The sequence below is a fragment of the Phodopus roborovskii genome, unplaced genomic scaffold (assembly GCF_943737965.1).
Source record: "Phodopus roborovskii unplaced genomic scaffold, PHOROB, whole genome shotgun sequence".
Taxonomy (NCBI): Eukaryota; Metazoa; Chordata; class Mammalia; order Rodentia; family Cricetidae; genus Phodopus; species Phodopus roborovskii.
Genome location: NW_026126482.1, coordinates 17,153,377 through 17,171,497, shown reverse-complemented (window position 1 = coordinate 17,171,497; position 18,121 = coordinate 17,153,377). Strand labels below are relative to the sequence as shown.

Genomic DNA, 18,121 nt, shown 5'->3' with positions numbered 1-18,121 from the left:
ATCTCCTGCCCCCAAATCTCTAGTGTACACACATGAGCACACCCTTGTGTCTTTGAGCAGCTGCCAGATTTGTAGTGTGTTTGTGTGTGTATGTGTAGGGGTAGAATAGAGTGGGTAATTACTTTGAGGATGGAAACACAGGGATTTTTTTTCCTATTTGAATAGGCCTTTCAGCAAGTTGGCAAAGTGTCAGGACCAGCTCTCACACTGCCACAAAGAGTGGAGCCACACTGGTCATTTTGCATTTGCCAGGTGCAGTTTCTTACTTTTGATTGAACAGACCTTCTCCTCCTACCTTTCTCTCCCTTCTCTTAGAATTGGGATGTAATCTAAATAATTGGATTTACCAGCTTGCAAGTTTAATATTAGAAAATTGACTTAATACAAATGTTTTGGTATGTGCGTCCCTTAATAAGGCAACAACAGTGTATGGTCTGACCTATATGGTTTCCCTTCCCTCATTGTGTGCACACACTTTGGTTTAGGGACTATTGGAAATTTCAGTGAAATTCTGTCATCCCTGCTATAGTATTTTTTGCCTCAGAAATAGATGGCCACAAATAAGAGTAAGGTAATCATTATGTACTGCTGATGGCTGAGAAGCCTAGAAAGACTTCCACCCTAATGAGACTCATTTTGGAAAACTGCCTGGTAAACTTGCAAAGCCATCTTTGAGAAAGGAGAAAGGGCAGGGAAGAGGAAATGCATCCATATGTACCTTTTGGGCTCATCCACTGCTATTCATGAGCCTTTCCTTAATTTGTTAGCTTTCAAAATATAGCTATGTATGTATGTATGCATGCATGTATGTGCGTGCGTGCGTGCGTGCTTTGGATCTGTACATAACTAGGACCAAGAAGCATTGAGAGCTGCCTCAGGAACCTGGCACTTTGGTGTACTTATTTGTATCCATAAAAATAAAATGCTATGATACTTTTCCCTCAAGGATGGTTTTTTTTTTTTTTTTTTTTTTTTTAAATGAATTTGGGGTATGTGTTTGCCCACACTCATGGGTATATATGCACATATGTATGAGTTCAGAGGTCAAAATCAGGTGTCTCTGACCACTCTACTTTACTTTTTGAGACAGTCTCTCATTGAAGCTCACTGTAGGGACAAGTGGCCCCATGTGTTCTTACGTCTCTGCCTCCCCAGTTGCTGGGGTTATAATAGGCTGGAGTCACAGGCCTCAGTCTTAACTTGGGACATGTTGTCTCAGACTCAGGTCCTCATTTTATGCAACACACCCTGACTGAGCCAGCTCCCTGTGCCCTCCCTACATTGTTTTGACTGGTCTTGCCTCCCTCAGTTTTCCTATTAGGGTTTTGGGTTTGTAATATGCCTGGCCTTAAAGGGAAGCAAACATTCACCTGGCTGCTGGTAATGCCAAATAAAAGGGAAATGGGAAACCCTGTTTGTTGTATGTAATCTCAGCAATAGGAGGGGAAGGGAGAAACAGATATTCTCTTCCTTGAAGTTCCTGTGGCTTTATCAAGAAGTACAGATGATGCCCACTTTAAATTGTAGGCTGTCAGCCCACGTGGTTCACGACAGGAACCTCCTCCTTGGCCTAACAGGCTGTGTCTGTGGATAGTTCTGTGTGTGGCACGTGGTACCAAGAGTCACACCCATACTTTATCTGGCTCTCTTGTTGGATGCTGGTGATGATAGTGAGCCACATGGCTCAGTTACTTCTAGTTATGATGACAGTAGTGAACACATGGGTTTATTGTTAGATATTTCTTGGTAGAACCAATCTTTGGCCTATCTTTTTTTGATATAGTTCCAGTGGGTTGACCAGCACTTTTAGCCAGAGCAGAGCCTTGTGGACCCCCCCCCCCCATACTTAGTAGCTGGAGCTCCTGGGGTTGTGCATCTATCTGGTCTCAGCCTACATCTCTGCATGCAGGCAGTCTCTCCAAGAAATTTAATTATGTTATGCTTGTCCACCTCCGTGTTCTTAACTGTCTTCCTACCAAGTCAAGAAGTAAAGAGTTGTGTACCTATGACAGCAATGTGGTATTCTCCTGATCCTTGAGGACAATTATGGAAGTCTTGTTTTCTGAAAATTTGTATTTCAATAAGCCATAAAGACGAGACTGTAGTAAAGTGCTAAGGAAAAGGACAGAGGAATGGGTGTGTGGTTGAAAGGTTGGCCATGGTGATGCATTGCTTTTTGGATGGTTGAATCTTTGAGGTGACTTTTGCGATAAAAACTTTATGTAATTCCTTAAATTAACAGTCTACATCTGCTAAAGAAATGAAGACCTGAGGTCAGGAACACATCTCCAGCAAGCAGCTTCATTTTATATATAGCACCAAAAGTCTGGTGACAGTCTGCTGTCAGTACCAGACACTACAAGGTATTGGTAATTATACCTAATTTGAACAACTCATTAGTCAAAGTAAGAAATAAAAAGCGACAGGTATACAGAAGTAAAGCATCCTTTGCAATAGTGCTTAAGCCGGTGTCATGCAAACAGTATGCTCAAAGCTCTAACATTTTGCAGGGCATCCATCGGCAGTGCTCACCTTTAATCCCAGGAGGTAGAGGCATGCAAATCTCTGTGAGTTCAAGGCCACCGTGGTCTACAGAGTTCTAGGACAGGCTCCAAAGCCACAGAGAAACCCTGTGGTGGGGGTGGGGGAGATTAATTTCAAAGTAACAATCTAGTCTTACAGGCAAAACACATTTTACCTTGTGCAACTTTAACATCTAAAAATTTTAACTTCGTAAATCTTCTAAGCCATAACTAACATTATGTCTGAACTTCATGCCTTATTTAATTAGTAAAATTGTCTCCTTGAAATTCAGTTGTCTCTTGTTTTTATTTTAACTTCCCTTCTGCCCTAATCAGTTACCCATCTCAAAGGTCTGCCACTTTGTCTAACTATTGACACTAGATTAAAGAAGACAACATGACTTTAAGAGCTAACTGAGCAAACTGCAGCTCACAAAGATAGAAAAGGGGCTCAGGAGCAAGGCCACCTGCTGAATAAGCACAAAGACTTGGGGTGGAGTCGGCTGTGCCTAGTCCTCTAGCTTGGTAGGTATGGAGCAAGGTGATCATTGATGCTTGCTGGCTGCCAGCCTACCTTCAGATTCAGTAGAGAGCCTGTCTCGGGAAAGTAAAGAAAAGCAGACAGGGACAGAGCAGGATGCCTGATGCCCTCCTGGCCTGCTAACAAACCCAGTGCCATTGGCACTCTATTATACCTACAAACACAGACCCATCAACTGAAACTTGGAAAGCACTCCAGAATGCAGCAATAATGTGGGAGTTCTATATTAACACAGTATTATTACAAATCTAATAAAGTTTAACAGATACTCAGAGAATAGGGAAATTAAGCAATACAGGTATCTCTGTGACATAGAAACAGTGCTTATTTGCAGTCAACTATCTTGCAACTTGTTGTGGTGGCTGCAGCAGGAGGGGTGGAGGGAAATGAAACCCATCATGGGGGATACAATTAGGCAAGGAAATGGTGGGCGTACTTGTGAAATAGTGGGTGGAAACCTAGGATACTGTTCAATGTGTGGCCTGAGGTAGTTAGAGGCAGTTTTAGGCTGTCTTTATGGAGTCCAGGCTAGCATTGTACTGATGATCTTGTCTCCATCACTCATAGTACACACATACTGTAATTCTACACATAAAACAGTAGCCCCTTAGGCACTAGAAAGCTGGCTGTAGTTTATGAGAGTAGGAGATTGATGTAATACCTTTATTCATACAAGTTTTCTTGAGAGATTGTTTCTTCCTGTATGTTTTATTGCTTCATGTAGGACTGCATCCTCCTGTCTCTGCTTAATTTACTTTTCTTTTGCTGTTGTAGGCCCAGGCTGCAAGCACAAAGGAAGTTTGCTCAATCTCAGCCGAATAGTCCCAGCACAACTCCAGTGAAGATTGTGGAGCCTTTGCTACCCCCTCCAGCTACTCAAATTTCTGACCTCTCTAAAAGGAAGCCTAAGACAGAAGACTTTCTTACCTTTCTCTGCCTTCGAGGTAAGCTTCCGGTGCAGATAATGTCACTGTGTTGGCCTCACATCTTTCTCATTTCCCTGTTTGATTTGAGGGTAGATTTTGTTGTTGTTGATATATATATATATACACACACATTTTTACTATGAAGCCCTTGGGCTCTGTGTAAATGTCTTCGAATCTGCCTGCCTCTACCATCTGAGTTGTAGAATTAAAAGATGTGTACAATACCATTCCTGGTCCTGCAGTTTCTTGTGTTTGTGTGCATACCTGTGTGAGTATGCCATGAATGCTTCTTTTTTCTTTTATTTATTTTTTGTTTATTTTATTTTTGTGTTTGGGTGTTTTGCTGGGCACCACATCGATTCCCTGGGACTGGAGTTAGAGATGGTTGGAAGCTACTATGTGAGTATTGTGACTTGAACCCAGGTCCTCTGCAAGAGTAGCCAGTGTTCTTAAACCCTGAGCCGTTTCTTTAGTCTTACTTTTTGTGTTTTAGATAGTGTCTTACTATGTTGCTCTGGTTGACCTGGAATTAACTGATGATATTATCTAGACATGCCTCAATTTAATTTTAGCGTCTGAGTTCTGGGATCAAAGAAATCAGCTAATACAACCTGCTAGGAAAATGATTTGGTGCTGAGACACTATAAATTTGGTTTGCTCTCATGGAGTTTAGTTATGTGAAAGTTAACATGAATGGACTGTAATTAGGTGTTGAAGATGGGCAAGAATCAAGTACTGTCTAAGTGAACCTGTGTGTATGGGAATTCTTTTTAAAGTCTATCCTTCCTATTTTGTGTGGTTGGGGGCGGGGTATGCAATAATACGTGGATGAAGTTTTACCAATCATGCTGCCTTGATTGAGATGTAAGAGAAACATCTTTTACAGCCAGTAACCTTTGCAGCAAACTTAAGTGAATATATTTCTTTACTAAAAGAACTAGGAAACAAAAACACTTTGCTTAGTCTTGGCTGGTAGGCCATGTGGCTTATTATACTCCTTTCCTGTTTTTCTTGTAGGTTTAAATCTGAGCTATTTAAAGGAGAGAGTCTCCTTAGCTTTCCAAAGTCTTTTGTTTAGAGCCTCATAACTTTCCTTGTCTGACTCCGCAAACCCTAGATGGTATAGGTTATCCTGCCTGTCAGGGATCCTTGGTGGGCCCAACCGTTTTTATAGTGTATTTTATAGTGTAATAGGTTTCAGTATGGGAACATTGTATTTTGAAGTGTATATGGTTGTGTAGATAGGTGACCCCTGTAATGTGCTAATTTAATAGTAATTTGAATCTGAGTTTTAAGTTACAGAAAGTTGTGTTATGAAAGTGTTTCTCATTCTTTGTGGAAAGATAACTTTACCTTCTGTGCTGTTTTGTGGAAATCGTGGAATTCCACTGACTCCAGATTCACATTGATATGTTCCTAACTGTGTTATTAACAGCTATATGAGATTTGTACATTTTTAAATAGTTAACAGTTTGAAACCTTGTATAGTTTTTAGTCTGCTTGTTTGTTTCTTGCTTTCCTTTTCTTTTGAAGAATGTAGTCATTAACCCTTAGATGACAGCAGGAGAGAAATTGGTCCCCCCCCCTTTAAATCTTTTAAAAATTCCCACTCCTGTGCATGTATGTACTTGTGTGCCATACACACACTCACAGGTACCCTCAAAGAGTAAATACCCTTGTCTGTTTTCTGAAAATGTGAGCTGCCTGATGTGGGTGGTGGGTACCAAATTGGACTGGGAGGACAGGAGGTACCTCGTTATGTCTCCAGCCCCCAACATTTCTCTCTCTCTTTTTTCTTTTTTCCTTTTTTTAAATAGGGGAGTCTGGAATAAATTAAATGCCTGGAAGGAATATTTTCGGCCAAAGACTTGAGTCATTTGTATAGGTTTCATGTGTTTCCCCTAATAGTTTAGAATATTGAAGTGGCTAAGTGATGGGGTCACAGGAAAGACAATGACTAGAGCTTTTTCAACTTTGTTTGTTACCCATCAGTGATGATTAGAGCCAAAGACCTCTCTTGAAAATTCCTTTAATTACAAACAAAAACCTTGTGGCTGGAGATGCTGTCTATTAGTGTAGGATGATGCAGTTAATGTACATACCACCCAGTGATTTGGGTTGGTAAGCTTCAGAGCTCAACATTGCAGTCTCAATCCACTGTGAGACTGTCAGGCAGAGCAGCAGGGCTTTTTGCCTCACCCCTTTGCCACACCCTAGAACTTTAGGGAAGCAGGATGGAAGGAACATTGGAGCAGGACCCAAAATGGTCACCTGCTGTGTGTTTATCTTTAAATAGCTGCTTCTTGAAGGCGTGTACATGTTTCTTGCTAGAGGCATAATTAGTGTCTTCCAAGGGTACACTCAGGGAAGAGAGCCTTGTATGTATGCTGTGAGCAGCAACTCCACACCATTGCTGTATTTCCTGTCATCAATCTCATTATTCTTAATGAGTTCTGTCTTCCTCTCTTTGTTCTGACCATAATTATTAAGAGATTTAAAAGAACTTAATGCAGCAGAGAAATGGCAGGTCAAATGATTCTCTTATTTACACTTTTCTTTTTATGCGGCACTGCAAACGAGAGGGATTCCCAAAGGGGGTTCATGAAACATACACAGAACACAGTTCATTCTTATACCCATGGCTGTCTCAGTGCAGCCCCCAGCTCTGCCCAGTGGAGGGAGTCTATGGAGGTATGGGAGGGGAATTGCATCAGTGGTGGAGGGAGGAATGGGACTGTCTGTCGTGCCCAGGCCACAACAGCTTTAGGCCAGCTGGGGATGGGGCAGCTCTCTATTTAAGGGTGCTTGGGTCCTGGATTGTTGATTTATGCCCCTTTCAGCCTGCTTGCTCATTTATAAAATGGGTATTACGGTCTCTGTAGTCCTAGTTGCTAGGGATTAAACTGTGGTTGTGAAATGGGTTCTAGTGACTGTCTGAGAGACAGGCATCCAAGCACATTTATTTGCTGTTTTGCATTGAGGTACCAGACAGGTCAGAGCATTAGATTGAGATCTGGATAGTCTATAAAGGATTCTCAGATATACTGTCTAGGTAAGTGGACAGTCAGCCCACCAGTGGAGTTTTATATGTAGACACTGCCTATCCCTACCTGGAAGGTACAGGTATTGAGAATTCTAAGAAGGGCTAGTACAAAAGTCGGTGATTTAAAGGTCACATAAGGAGAGGTAATTGCCTGCAAGAAAGTGATTAATCTCCCAATTGCAATGAGCACACATGGTGGTTGCTAATAGCAAACTTTCTTGAGGAAAATGGGGATGGTCTTTGGGGAGGAAGACAGTCCGTACACATGGGTTTTCAGGTCACTTTTGTGAGGTATTCTAACTTAATTTCTAAGGATAAAACTATCACAGTGGAATTCAACCTGCTTTGCTGGCTTCTGTGGCTACCCTGCTACCTTCTGCTTCCCCCAAATCACTCTAGCCTAGCATTCTGTATTGCCCTAGTGTCTCCTTTCTGTTGACATAGTAATTTGTTTGCTAGGATAATTTCTCTGCTAGTAATAAAGAAATCAGACCTCAGAGTTCATGATCAGAGAAGGTTGAATCCTTTTATAATTGCCCTGTGACCTTGACTCTGAGGTTTGGCTAGGCGTCAGGCCAGCTGGCCTCTGACCAAGTCTACTTGAAGGAAGGTAAAACAAACCAGTCTCCATGCCAGGTTTCTGGCTCAGCTTTGGTGGTATGTTCCAGAATAAATACCTTCTGTCCTTTTTCCTCAGTATCTCACTTAGTTTCTTGTGCCTTTTGGAATACTTGAATTTTCTCAGTGCTAGCATTTATGTTGTGTTGCACAGGACCTTGCTGGCTTATGTGGATATCATACCATGGGTTGCTCTCAAGCCCCTGCTGCCTGTGCCCTGCACACAGGAAGCTGTTTAGTTTCTCTGGGAGTCTGAAAAGGTATTTCATAAGTCACTTATTCATGTTCAGACTTGATGGTCTATAGCAACTAGAAGTTGGCAGATTATAAGTTTCCTCATTTCCACTTCTCAGCTTGTGGTAATCGTCTTGTGGCTAGGAGCGACTCAGGCTGAACACCATCATAGCTACTGTGTGGTGTGGTTTGTCCATTCTGTTCACATTGAGACATGACAGACAGATAGACAAGACACACACACACACACACACACACACACACACACACACACACACACACACACTGGTGATTGAACTTTATTGAGCAAAATGGTAATAGTTTATGAACCTACCTGTACAGAGGCTATTGGGAAAGTTTGGAAGGTTCTGTATCACCTTGTCTGCTGTGAGGGAAATGGTGCCCGTTATTCTGAGTCCCGAGTTTCTTGTCTTTTATGACATGGCAGTACAATCCAGTGGTTTCATGGAGTAAAGTCTGTAGTTAACTCCTGTTTGCTGTCTGTAGCTTCTGGTTTTGCGGAACAACATGAAATGCCAACTCAGTGGGCATCCCCTGTCAATAGCCCCTCAAAATCCAGTCCTTTACTCTCCACCTCAAGACTGTGTGCAAAGGAAGCCCTTTGGGGCCTTTCAAAACAGAGCAGAGTTGTGTTTGCTTAAGATTCAGAATTGGTTGAGGGAGGGGAAGATATGGCAAGGAAGGGATGGTCTGTGTAAATAATCCACAGAGAAGAATCCACTTCATAGAAACCAAAGCCCAAATTAGCAAGCTTTGGGATTAAAATAATTTCTGTTGTGGTTGTAACATACCACAGTTTGATTTTTGTCCAGATGAAAACATTTGGTTTGCACTTCAGTAAATATTGTGGAGACATTGCCAGCTAATTTTAAAAGTAATGAAATACAGCTTTTGCAAAGCACAGATGCATCTTGTACTCTGATTCCTCCTATCTGGTCCAAAGTGCCCACCTTCCCTCCCTCCCCTCCTCCCTCCCTCCTGCCCTCTTTTCCTCCCCTCCCTCCTTCCTCTCCTTTTCCCTTGTATTTGTATACATTTACTAATGTACTTGAATAATCAGAGAAACATGTGCCTGTAATTTTAATAGAATACTATTTATAATCACTGAATAAGAACCACTTCCTTGTTCTACAAAAAACAAAACAAAACAAACAAAAAACATCAGTAACTATTATCACCACCACCACACACACTGAATTAAAAACATTCATTCACCTAAAATGAGTGGGTTGTGTAGAAAGTGGACAGAATTCTGAGTGGTAAATTAGTACCCCTCACTAGGTAATGTCCTAAAGAGGGCTTGCTTGTAGGAGTTTCCCTATGCCTGCCTTGTTCCCATTGTCATTGCTGTAGCTTTGCAACTGGCTTGAATCCTACCATAGGAAGAAATTAGGCCTTTTCCTCCCCTCCCCCCCCACTCCTCACCCCCTCCACCTAGAACTGTGTATTTTCCTGGTTGGAAATCACATTTATCACACATCATTCTTATTATTAGTGCCCTTCCTCGTTTTTCTTGAATATTAGGCTTCAGTGAGCTTCAGAGTTTTCAAAAGATTGAGCCATCTGACATTTATGGGATTGAAATCATCTTAGTAAAATTTCAAGATACGAAGCTGTTTTTATGTGCTAGGATCTATTACAACATGTTTATAATGAAAAGAAAAAGAAAAGAAAGGGAAATATCTTTTTCTCTTGAAGGATTCTAAGTACTCGCTAACTGTGTATTGACTCTGTCAGAATACTCCTGCTTATCTCATTGTACTGAAGAATGAAATGTTATCTGCAGCAGTGGTGTAGATAGCTCATACCTCTATTGAGGGTTTGTGAAACCTTTTCCTCTCTGTTGCTTTGTTTCTAGTAGATTCTTCCTTTAAACTTTTTACTTGTAAATTAGACAACCAGGCTTGTATGTAGGCAATAAGGGAATGAATACTTTTCTGTAACATATAGCTTCAGAGATGTCTTTTAGCTGTTTTTGGATATTTTAGGTTGTTACTTATCTATTATCTGGGTATTAGCTGGATATTAGGATGGAGTTAGACATACTCTTACTGGTTTTTACCAGCACTGTGGTTTCTCTAATTCTGGTCTGGTGGGAGTATGGCAGGGTTCCTCCACAGCTAGAGAAATAATGTGCATCACAAGACAATTGAATTTAGTTTTCTTACATGTGTCAGTTTGACTTCGAGGTTAGTGATATGTACAAATATAAGCTTCTACACTAAGAGGTCTGTGACTGATTTCTATTCCTGAGTGTCCCTTCAACTACAAGAGTAATAGGTTGGTCTAGAGTGGTAGTATCCTATTTGAGGAAGGTATCTGAACGGCAGACAATAGCCAGCTCAATGGGAGCATTGTTGCTTTTGAAAGGGTGCTTGACAGAAGGGAGAATGGCTTAACAACTGATGTTTGTAAGGACAACTTGTCTCTGCTCTTGACCATGAACTGATGTTCTCAACTCAAAGTCAAGTTACAAGCTTCAATTCTTGTAAAAAGACTCTGGTGTAGAGTTAGAATTTAGGCATTTTCTGTTTTTTTGGTTGTTGTTTTTTTTGTCACTTTCTTTACTCATGTTTGACAACATGATTTTCCAAAGCCAGTTTCAGGTTTCGGAATCTTCCTCCTATCAAGAACCTGATTCTAAATGGCATTGATCAAAGGTGCAAAAATAAGAATAGAATAGCTTTTGTTATCATATGCAACTTTACACTGGGATCTTTTTGTACCCGGTGTCCCTCTGGTATTTGATGGTAAAAATAAATCATTTTATAGTTATTCCAAAAGTTAGTTCACGTCCCTAGGAGCACCCTCCCAAAAAGTAATAGTTCCACGTAACCCACACTTGTCTCAAATTCTCCCTCTACCTCTTGTGGTTTTGACTATCAGTCGTAAGGAATGACTACAAGCGAAGAAAAGAACAAGAGAAATTATCAAAAGATTCTTTGTTTTTCTAATCTACACAGGAACTTTTGTTTATTTTTTGCATACGAGCGATTTATCTTAATACCATTTTGAGTGCATGGTGCCCTTGGAGTCCAAGAGAGGGGAACTAGATTCCTCAGTACTGGAGTGGTGAACCACCATGTGTGCTAGAAATCAAACCTGGGTGGTCTGGAAAAACAGCAAACACATAGGGAAGTTGTATAAAAGAAGAACTTCAAAATTACTCCTTCTGGTCCTTGGTGGTGTTTAATGGGGAGAGAATCCAAGGGTGTTATCTCTGCTTTTTGTTGTTGTTTTATTGTTGTTTTTATTTTAGTTTCTGGAACTATCTATGTAGGTAGACCAGGCTGTTCCTGAACTCACAGAGATCCACCACACCCTGTTTACCAGTGATTTAATTGTCTTGTCTTCTAGATTAGCTCTGCTTGATAAAGGAGAAGTATACTGTACTTGTATGTGGGAGTGACCCTCCTGTGGAGTTAAGTGCTCTATTTTGATCTCAAAGATGGCAACATTTGAGAGCAGAGAGGTTAGAATGTTAAAAAAAAAAAAAAAAAAAAAAAAAAAAATGACCTGTGGGTTCTTCTTTCATTAGATTATTTTGTTTTTAACCCCACACTTTTATTAGTGTTTTTATAGGAATTTATTTTTATGTGTACGCATATGTATACATCCTGCATGTATGTCTGTGTACCAATTGGAGGACAGAAGAGGGAACTCGAAGAGGGAACTCGAACCCCTGGAACTGGAAATACTGACAATTAAGAGCTGCCTTGTGGGTGCTGGTAATTGAACCCAGGTCTGGAAAAGCAGCCATATTTTAATTTCTTTTCCCCAAAGAATTTCATTTAACACCACTATATTCTATTAAAAATTCAGAGAAGTTGTAAATACTTGAGGTGTTTGGGGGAATCTATACCTGGCCCTTATATTAAGATAATAAGAGAGTGATAAAATTCAGCACCTTCCTCCTCCTCCATCATAGATTTCTTTCTTATTTCAAAAGTTATAGGTTAAATGCACAATGCAGTGTAATCAGTCCCCTAACAATATGGGTGATGCTTCTGTTTTACTCATACTTGTGTAATTCACTCCTTGATGTTGCTTGTGATTTGTTTCCTGTGGGAATATTGAAGATAAGATTCTTAATTTTAATTTTCTGTGCTTGATGGATGGTAGTATCCCCTTTCGGGGTTTTGCTTTAAATTGCTAAAGGAGGCAGATGGAGTTGCACTACTTCTTAGGGAATATTTGGAAAGTGGTAGCAGCTAGCAGCAATGAATAGCTTTGTTTTATGTGATCAACATGCAGTTAGGGTCCTAGCTTTGTAAAGCTCTCTTTTGGATTATGAAGGGGTGAGTGTCAGTATTGGTGTTGATAAGCTATGTCTTACCCCACCAGGTTCTCCTGCACTGCCCAGCAGTATGGTATACTTTGGAAGTTCTCAGGATGAGGAGGATGTCGAAGAGGAAGAAGATGAGACAGAAGATGTCAAAACAGCCAATAACAATGCTTCATCTTCGTGCCAGTCCACCCCCAGGAAAGGAAAAACCCATAAACATGTACACAATGGACATGGTAGGTCCACCACTGAGTCTATGTACAGGGCAATAATAAGCCAGACCTTGGGTGAGGGTTCAGAAAAAAAATGGAAAGGGTGCCAATCCATATAACAGCTAGATTTCTTCAGGATATCAGACTTTATGGACAAGAACTTAATATAGCCCCCAAAGTATTCTAGATTTAGAAAAAAATGAAAATGTTCTATGTGGAAATGATTATAATTGCCATAGGAACTGTAGGTGATGGGCCAGAAGAGGGAATATTGAGTAGTGATGGTCAACATGATGGACAAAGTTTTATGAACTTTTTATTTTGATTTCTTCAGATATATATAGTAGTTTACTATATTCACCAGAAGTAAGTTTTTGAAGGAGAAATGTATAAAAGGAAATGATTTGAGTGTTAATTGCATTTCAGTGGCCAAAGGCTAGGAGGATCTAAATAAATACAGCCACATATCCCTTTAACATCCTTGAGAAAACATTGTTGTCTGAATTGGGGATGGGAGGAGGAGCGTGATGACCTGTACAGATGGGTGGTATAGGGCCCGTCATTCAGCAGTTACACATCTGTACAGATGGGTGGTGTACGGCCTGTCATTCAGCAGTGCTGCTTGATGCATCAGATTTAAGCTGTATGAGACTAGTCCTGTAGTGTTTTAGAAATAGATTTTATAGCACTTGTGTGTGTGGGGGGGGATATGAAACTTAATTCTTTTATATTTAAGTATGTGTGTTTATATAGAGAGGCACACACATTCATATAAATATGCAACCATTTAATTTTGGGATGCCGATCTAATACAAAGTGGCACCTAAATTTAAATGTTTTTGGGAAAAAAGTTTGTCAGCCTGTAGCTGAAATCATCAGTAGTATTTGAAAATTTTTATTTATTGTTGTATGACACATTAATGCACTCAGAGAAAAACTGTGGAATCAGCTCTCTCCTTCTACCTTTCTGTGGGTTCCAGTGGGTGAACTCAGCCATCCAGGTGCATATCATGGAGTAGCAAGTGTTTTCCTCCCACTGATCCATTTTTAGGTTCCATCATGAAAACTTGTTGATGGAGAGAGCTGCCTTTCAGTTATCATTCAGGTTCCAATGCATGGATGAATTGTGAGGGTGTGAACAGGGTGTGTGATGTACTATGGGATGGTAGCCCGCTACCCTCCTATCTTACAGCATTTACAGTGGTTGGGGGGGTATAACTGTGATTTTTGAAGGTGAGAAGATGCCCTGGTAGGTAGGAGGAAGAATTTTAATATAGAGAATAGGGATTGTGAAACTAAGATGAAGTTGTTCAGGCTTGAAAAAGTTGTTCAGGTTTGAAGAGTTCTATTAAGATTTTAGCTTTAAGAGGAAAATTAAGGATGTTCTACTCAGTAAAGTACTGGTAAATATGAACCTGAGCATCTAAACATGCAATAGCATGACTCTTTGCAAGGGCCTGATGGGAGAGTGATAGTAAAGAGCACAAATTAGAGGAGGGTTAATTAGTGGAGATCAAAATGGTTATTACCTGTTGAGTTAGCACCATTGGTTATAGACAGCAGAAATACAGAGAGCAGCAGAAATAAAGTGGAGCTGTGCCATCTTGGCTGAAATGCTGAGTTAAATGAAAACAGACTTGAGGTTTGCCGTCTTGAGAAAGAGTCTAACATTTCCTATTTGTTTGGAGAATCAAAAGTAAATGGGTATGAACAACAGAACATGTAATTATACTTATCTTGTTATCTTTATGTCCATATAGACTAGAAATATATTTTGTTTAGCATATTGCTTACTATCTGATCAATTCCTTAAACTACATTGCTTTTTATTCTTACTGTGCTGGGACTGTCTGTGTTCATGATGATTAAAATAATCCTCTGTGTACTTGATTTCCAGTAACTGGGCCTGAGGATTGTTGCACTGTGAGAGGTGTCCCGACTTTACTCCTTTGTCAGATTGGTGACCAGCTCTCTCTCAGCTACAGTGCTGAGACAAGTCAGGAGACCCAGAAACATCAATCTCTTCTCTGGACAGCTCAACCCACTGAGATGAGGGAAATAAATGCATAGAAAATAGTGCAACAAAGAAAAATTTCAAGACGATTGTACTTTTACTACCTTATTTTGAAATCTGTGACGCCAAAATGGGCAGTGCTTTTTCCTGGTTTGTTGAGATGGAGTTGGACACTATTTCTCATGGCTTGGTGCCAGGGCACCTGGTCTTTTGGGAGATGCAGGAGAGAAGAACCTCTTTGGGACCACATTTTACACCATCTCCTTGGGCCTGAGTGTGTCAGCATTCTTAGATTAAGAACCGGAACACTAAAATTCCATAGGAGCCAAGTGTTTCCTGATAGAAGACGCTTATTTCTGGAAACACGATACAGGTCCCCCATTTCTTTACAAGCAGCACCATCCTAATTGAAAGGGATTTATTGATTAAAATACTTAATCTAGAATGACTTAGGCATTGATTCTTTAATCTTGGGTTGCAACTCAAGGGTTATATAACAGAGTGACTCTAGTGACTTCCATTTCAATATCTCATCTGTTTTGAAAATTATTTTTCATGCACAGAGCATCAAGTGATGCTTGCTGTTATGCTGTCCTGAGCAAGGTCCACAGTGAAGACAGGGTGTACCTGGGCTACGTTCCTCTTCTGCTGTTATACCCGCTTCTTTAGTTCATCTGAGCAAGTTTCTGGGCAAACCCAAAGTACATTGGCTTCCATTGGCTCCACAAACTGGGCCAGAGCCATGGACAGCCTTGGTGGTCCAGTACCCTGATACAGGAATCTGTTTGCCATTGCTGCTGCTACCACCACTGTCAACTTTTGGTGACTGCCCTAGTCCAACCCAGTCCCAACCACACAAGATAGTGATCAGTGTCAGATTAAGGTGTGTAAATGCATGGGTGCAGGTATGTGTATATTTATAGCTCAGGGCATTGAGACTTGGATATGATGCCTGGGACCTTTTTTGGTAGGATTCTACTTTCTGGGCTTCTGGACTTACAGCTTGATCCAAAAGTATTTGAGCCAAACCTTGGTTCTTAGAGTTGTGAGCATCGTGGACCTAATGTTCCTTCTACAAAGTTGTCGCTATAGTGTAACATTTAGGAATTTCTATGTGCTTCCTAGCTGAGACTGACCTTGAACTCCTGATTCTCCATGCATCTCTCCCTCATAAGAACTGTTTGTTTCTGTTTTTGCCATTCTCTCTCTCTCTCTCTCTCTCTCTCTCTCTCTCTCTCTCTCTCTGTCTCAAAACCCTTTCCCTCCCTAGGTTTGTATTTTTATTCCTTGTATTTTTATTTCCTTTACCTTGTATATAACAAGTCTTGTTAATAGAGCGCACACCTCATTTCAGAGTCTTTCCCCTAGTTGTGATTGTTTATTCAATTTCAAAGGTGAGCCAGAATTCTTATCGTTTACTCCAGATGTGGTTGCCTTTTCAGAACATATTAGTTTTTGAATGCAGAGTTTCATAAACCCCCAAACTACAAAATCACTATCTATTTAAAAAACAAAAACAAAACAAACAAGCAAACAAACAAAAACAATGTTCTACCCCTTCCGTTTTCTGGAGTTGAGTGTAGGAATCCATTTGCCCTGCTGTTTCTCCCCATGGCCCTTCTGGTATGTTTGAGCGGGCTAATGCCTTGAAATATTTGTCCAGGATAGGGTTCATAGTGTTACCAATGTTCATTTTAGGGTAAAGAGGATCAGATAATCATTTTTCAGGGAAAAACCATCCATCTTGATTTATGGTCTTTTTCTTGTCCTGACACATTATCATGAAGTTATTAACAGCCATTAAAACTTAGAATCGTGAGTTACTGATTACATTGTTTACAAATATTTCCAAGACCGTAGTTATTTTACATCATTACTCACAGTGCATTCTCGTTTTTAGATCTTTGGACAGTGGCAACCAAATTGTGACTTTAGAGAGTTTAAATTTCCACAGTGAAGGTTGGAAATTCAGTTGGTTTCAAATCTCCATTCTTTAATTCGTATACACAGGGGTAGTTATCTCATGCTTGTAATCTAAGCAGTTGAGACAGTATTGTTACAAGTTCCTGGCTGGTCAGAGCTGCATAGCATGAGCTTATCTCTTGTGTGAGGAAGGATGATCCAAACAAACCACAGCATATGCAGTTCTCTCCTCTTGCAGTAACTATTATTTGAGTGATGCAGAATCCAAGTCTGGTTTTGTAGCCATAGCAAACCAATAGAACTTCATTAAGATGCCTGGGCTAGTTGCTCAGAGAGTGTTGAAGGTTCTTACTCTCAGAATGCACAAAGGAACTTGAGCTGCCCTTCCCACTTTCCTGCTTTTAAGCCTGCATGCTCTACTGAGTTACCAAGCTGTTTGGCCCAGGGCAAACCAGGTACCAAATCCTCCTGAAATGTTGGCAGACATCCCATTGTTTTCAGACAATAGAAGCTCTCTCTATAAAGTTGAACTGGCTCCAGGGAATCAAGTGCAGCGTTTGTACAGTAACAAGGCCTGTGCCTTGCTCAATCAAGTTAGGACTACTTGTAATAACATATTACATATAAATGTTTGGCTTGGTATCTTGTGGGTCTCTTGTCTTTTCTATATACATCCCTTCTTAATACTTCTCCTATGATTCCTTCTCTACCTCACTCACCCCCTATTTTGAAGGAATGGTGTGAGACAGGGCCATTGTTCTTGTTATTTGATTGAATGATGTATGTATCTTTCAGTTTTGGATGATTTGCTGCTTGCCTGGTGTTTTCCTGCAAGCAGGGCAAGTTTTCTGGATAGCACTTCTGGGTTCCAAATCAAGTCAAGTGAGACAGAAAGGAGTCGCAAAATGTGGAGGAACATTTATCAGATGTCAGGGACTCCTTCATTTACCACTGCATTTACCTGGTAACTACTTGTTCCTGACATTTGTCCTGTTTATTAGGAAGACAGGGTGAGAGACCAGATTCTTGGCTTTGTTGGCTCTCTTTAAAAGGAATTGTTTTTTATCAAATGTGCATCTTTGCCATTGTAGCAAGAGCTTTCTAAAAGATCACACACATTATATTTGCATATTATCTTTCTCTGAAGAACACACAGCACATTGTATACTTGCTGCAAAATACTTAAGCAAGTCTTGGAAGGCAGAAGAGGCTAGCAGATAGTTTGTCATTTAAGGAATCAGGAACAGATGTGTTGGTAAACCAGAATATTCAATGGTTTTAGATACCCCTTCATAGGTTTCCTTAAGCCTGCACAGATCTCAGTTTATGACTAGAACTCATGGGTAGCACCATTCATGTTGGACCGGACCCCTGGGAGCTTTAAATGTGAATTTCCCCATGGATGTGTAGCTTTCCACCTCTCACATAATTGCAGTAAAAGACATTACTAAAGAAACTTCTCTTGCCTGTGTCTTTTTCACTCCTAGTTGGAAGGAATTCTTTCCCTTTCAAGAATGAAGTGACCTTCAATCAAAATATCAGGCTTAGGATTTACAGATTTTGTTTATTATGGTGTGAAAACACTTGTCCATAGAGCATTTAACTTTCAGAGTAAGTGTATACAAATCAATATACCAGCCTCTGTTCATTATGTACAGCTATTTGTACCTGAGGACAATACAGCTTCCTAATATGGCTCGATGTGATGGATGCTTAAAGAAACTAGTCCAATTATTTCTTTTAATTGGGGACAGTTTGTAGTGAGCTTCTATACATTGAAGC

At 40.4% G+C, this 18,121-nt stretch overlaps 1 protein-coding gene across 4 annotated transcripts in view; it reads left to right on the top strand.

Moving 5' to 3' along the window:
• The window catches only part of Jarid2 (jumonji and AT-rich interaction domain containing 2), a 179,668-nt gene that overhangs the window by 133,526 nt on the left and 28,021 nt on the right, over positions 1–18,121 (top strand). For all 4 annotated transcript variants that reach the window (XM_051194355.1, XM_051194354.1, XM_051194353.1 and 1 more), the window contains 2 exons: positions 3,838–4,007; positions 12,250–12,426. In XM_051194355.1, the coding sequence (XP_051050312.1) occupies positions 3,838–4,007; positions 12,250–12,426 (347 nt within the window). The remainder of the gene's footprint in view (positions 1–3,837; positions 4,008–12,249; positions 12,427–18,121) is intronic.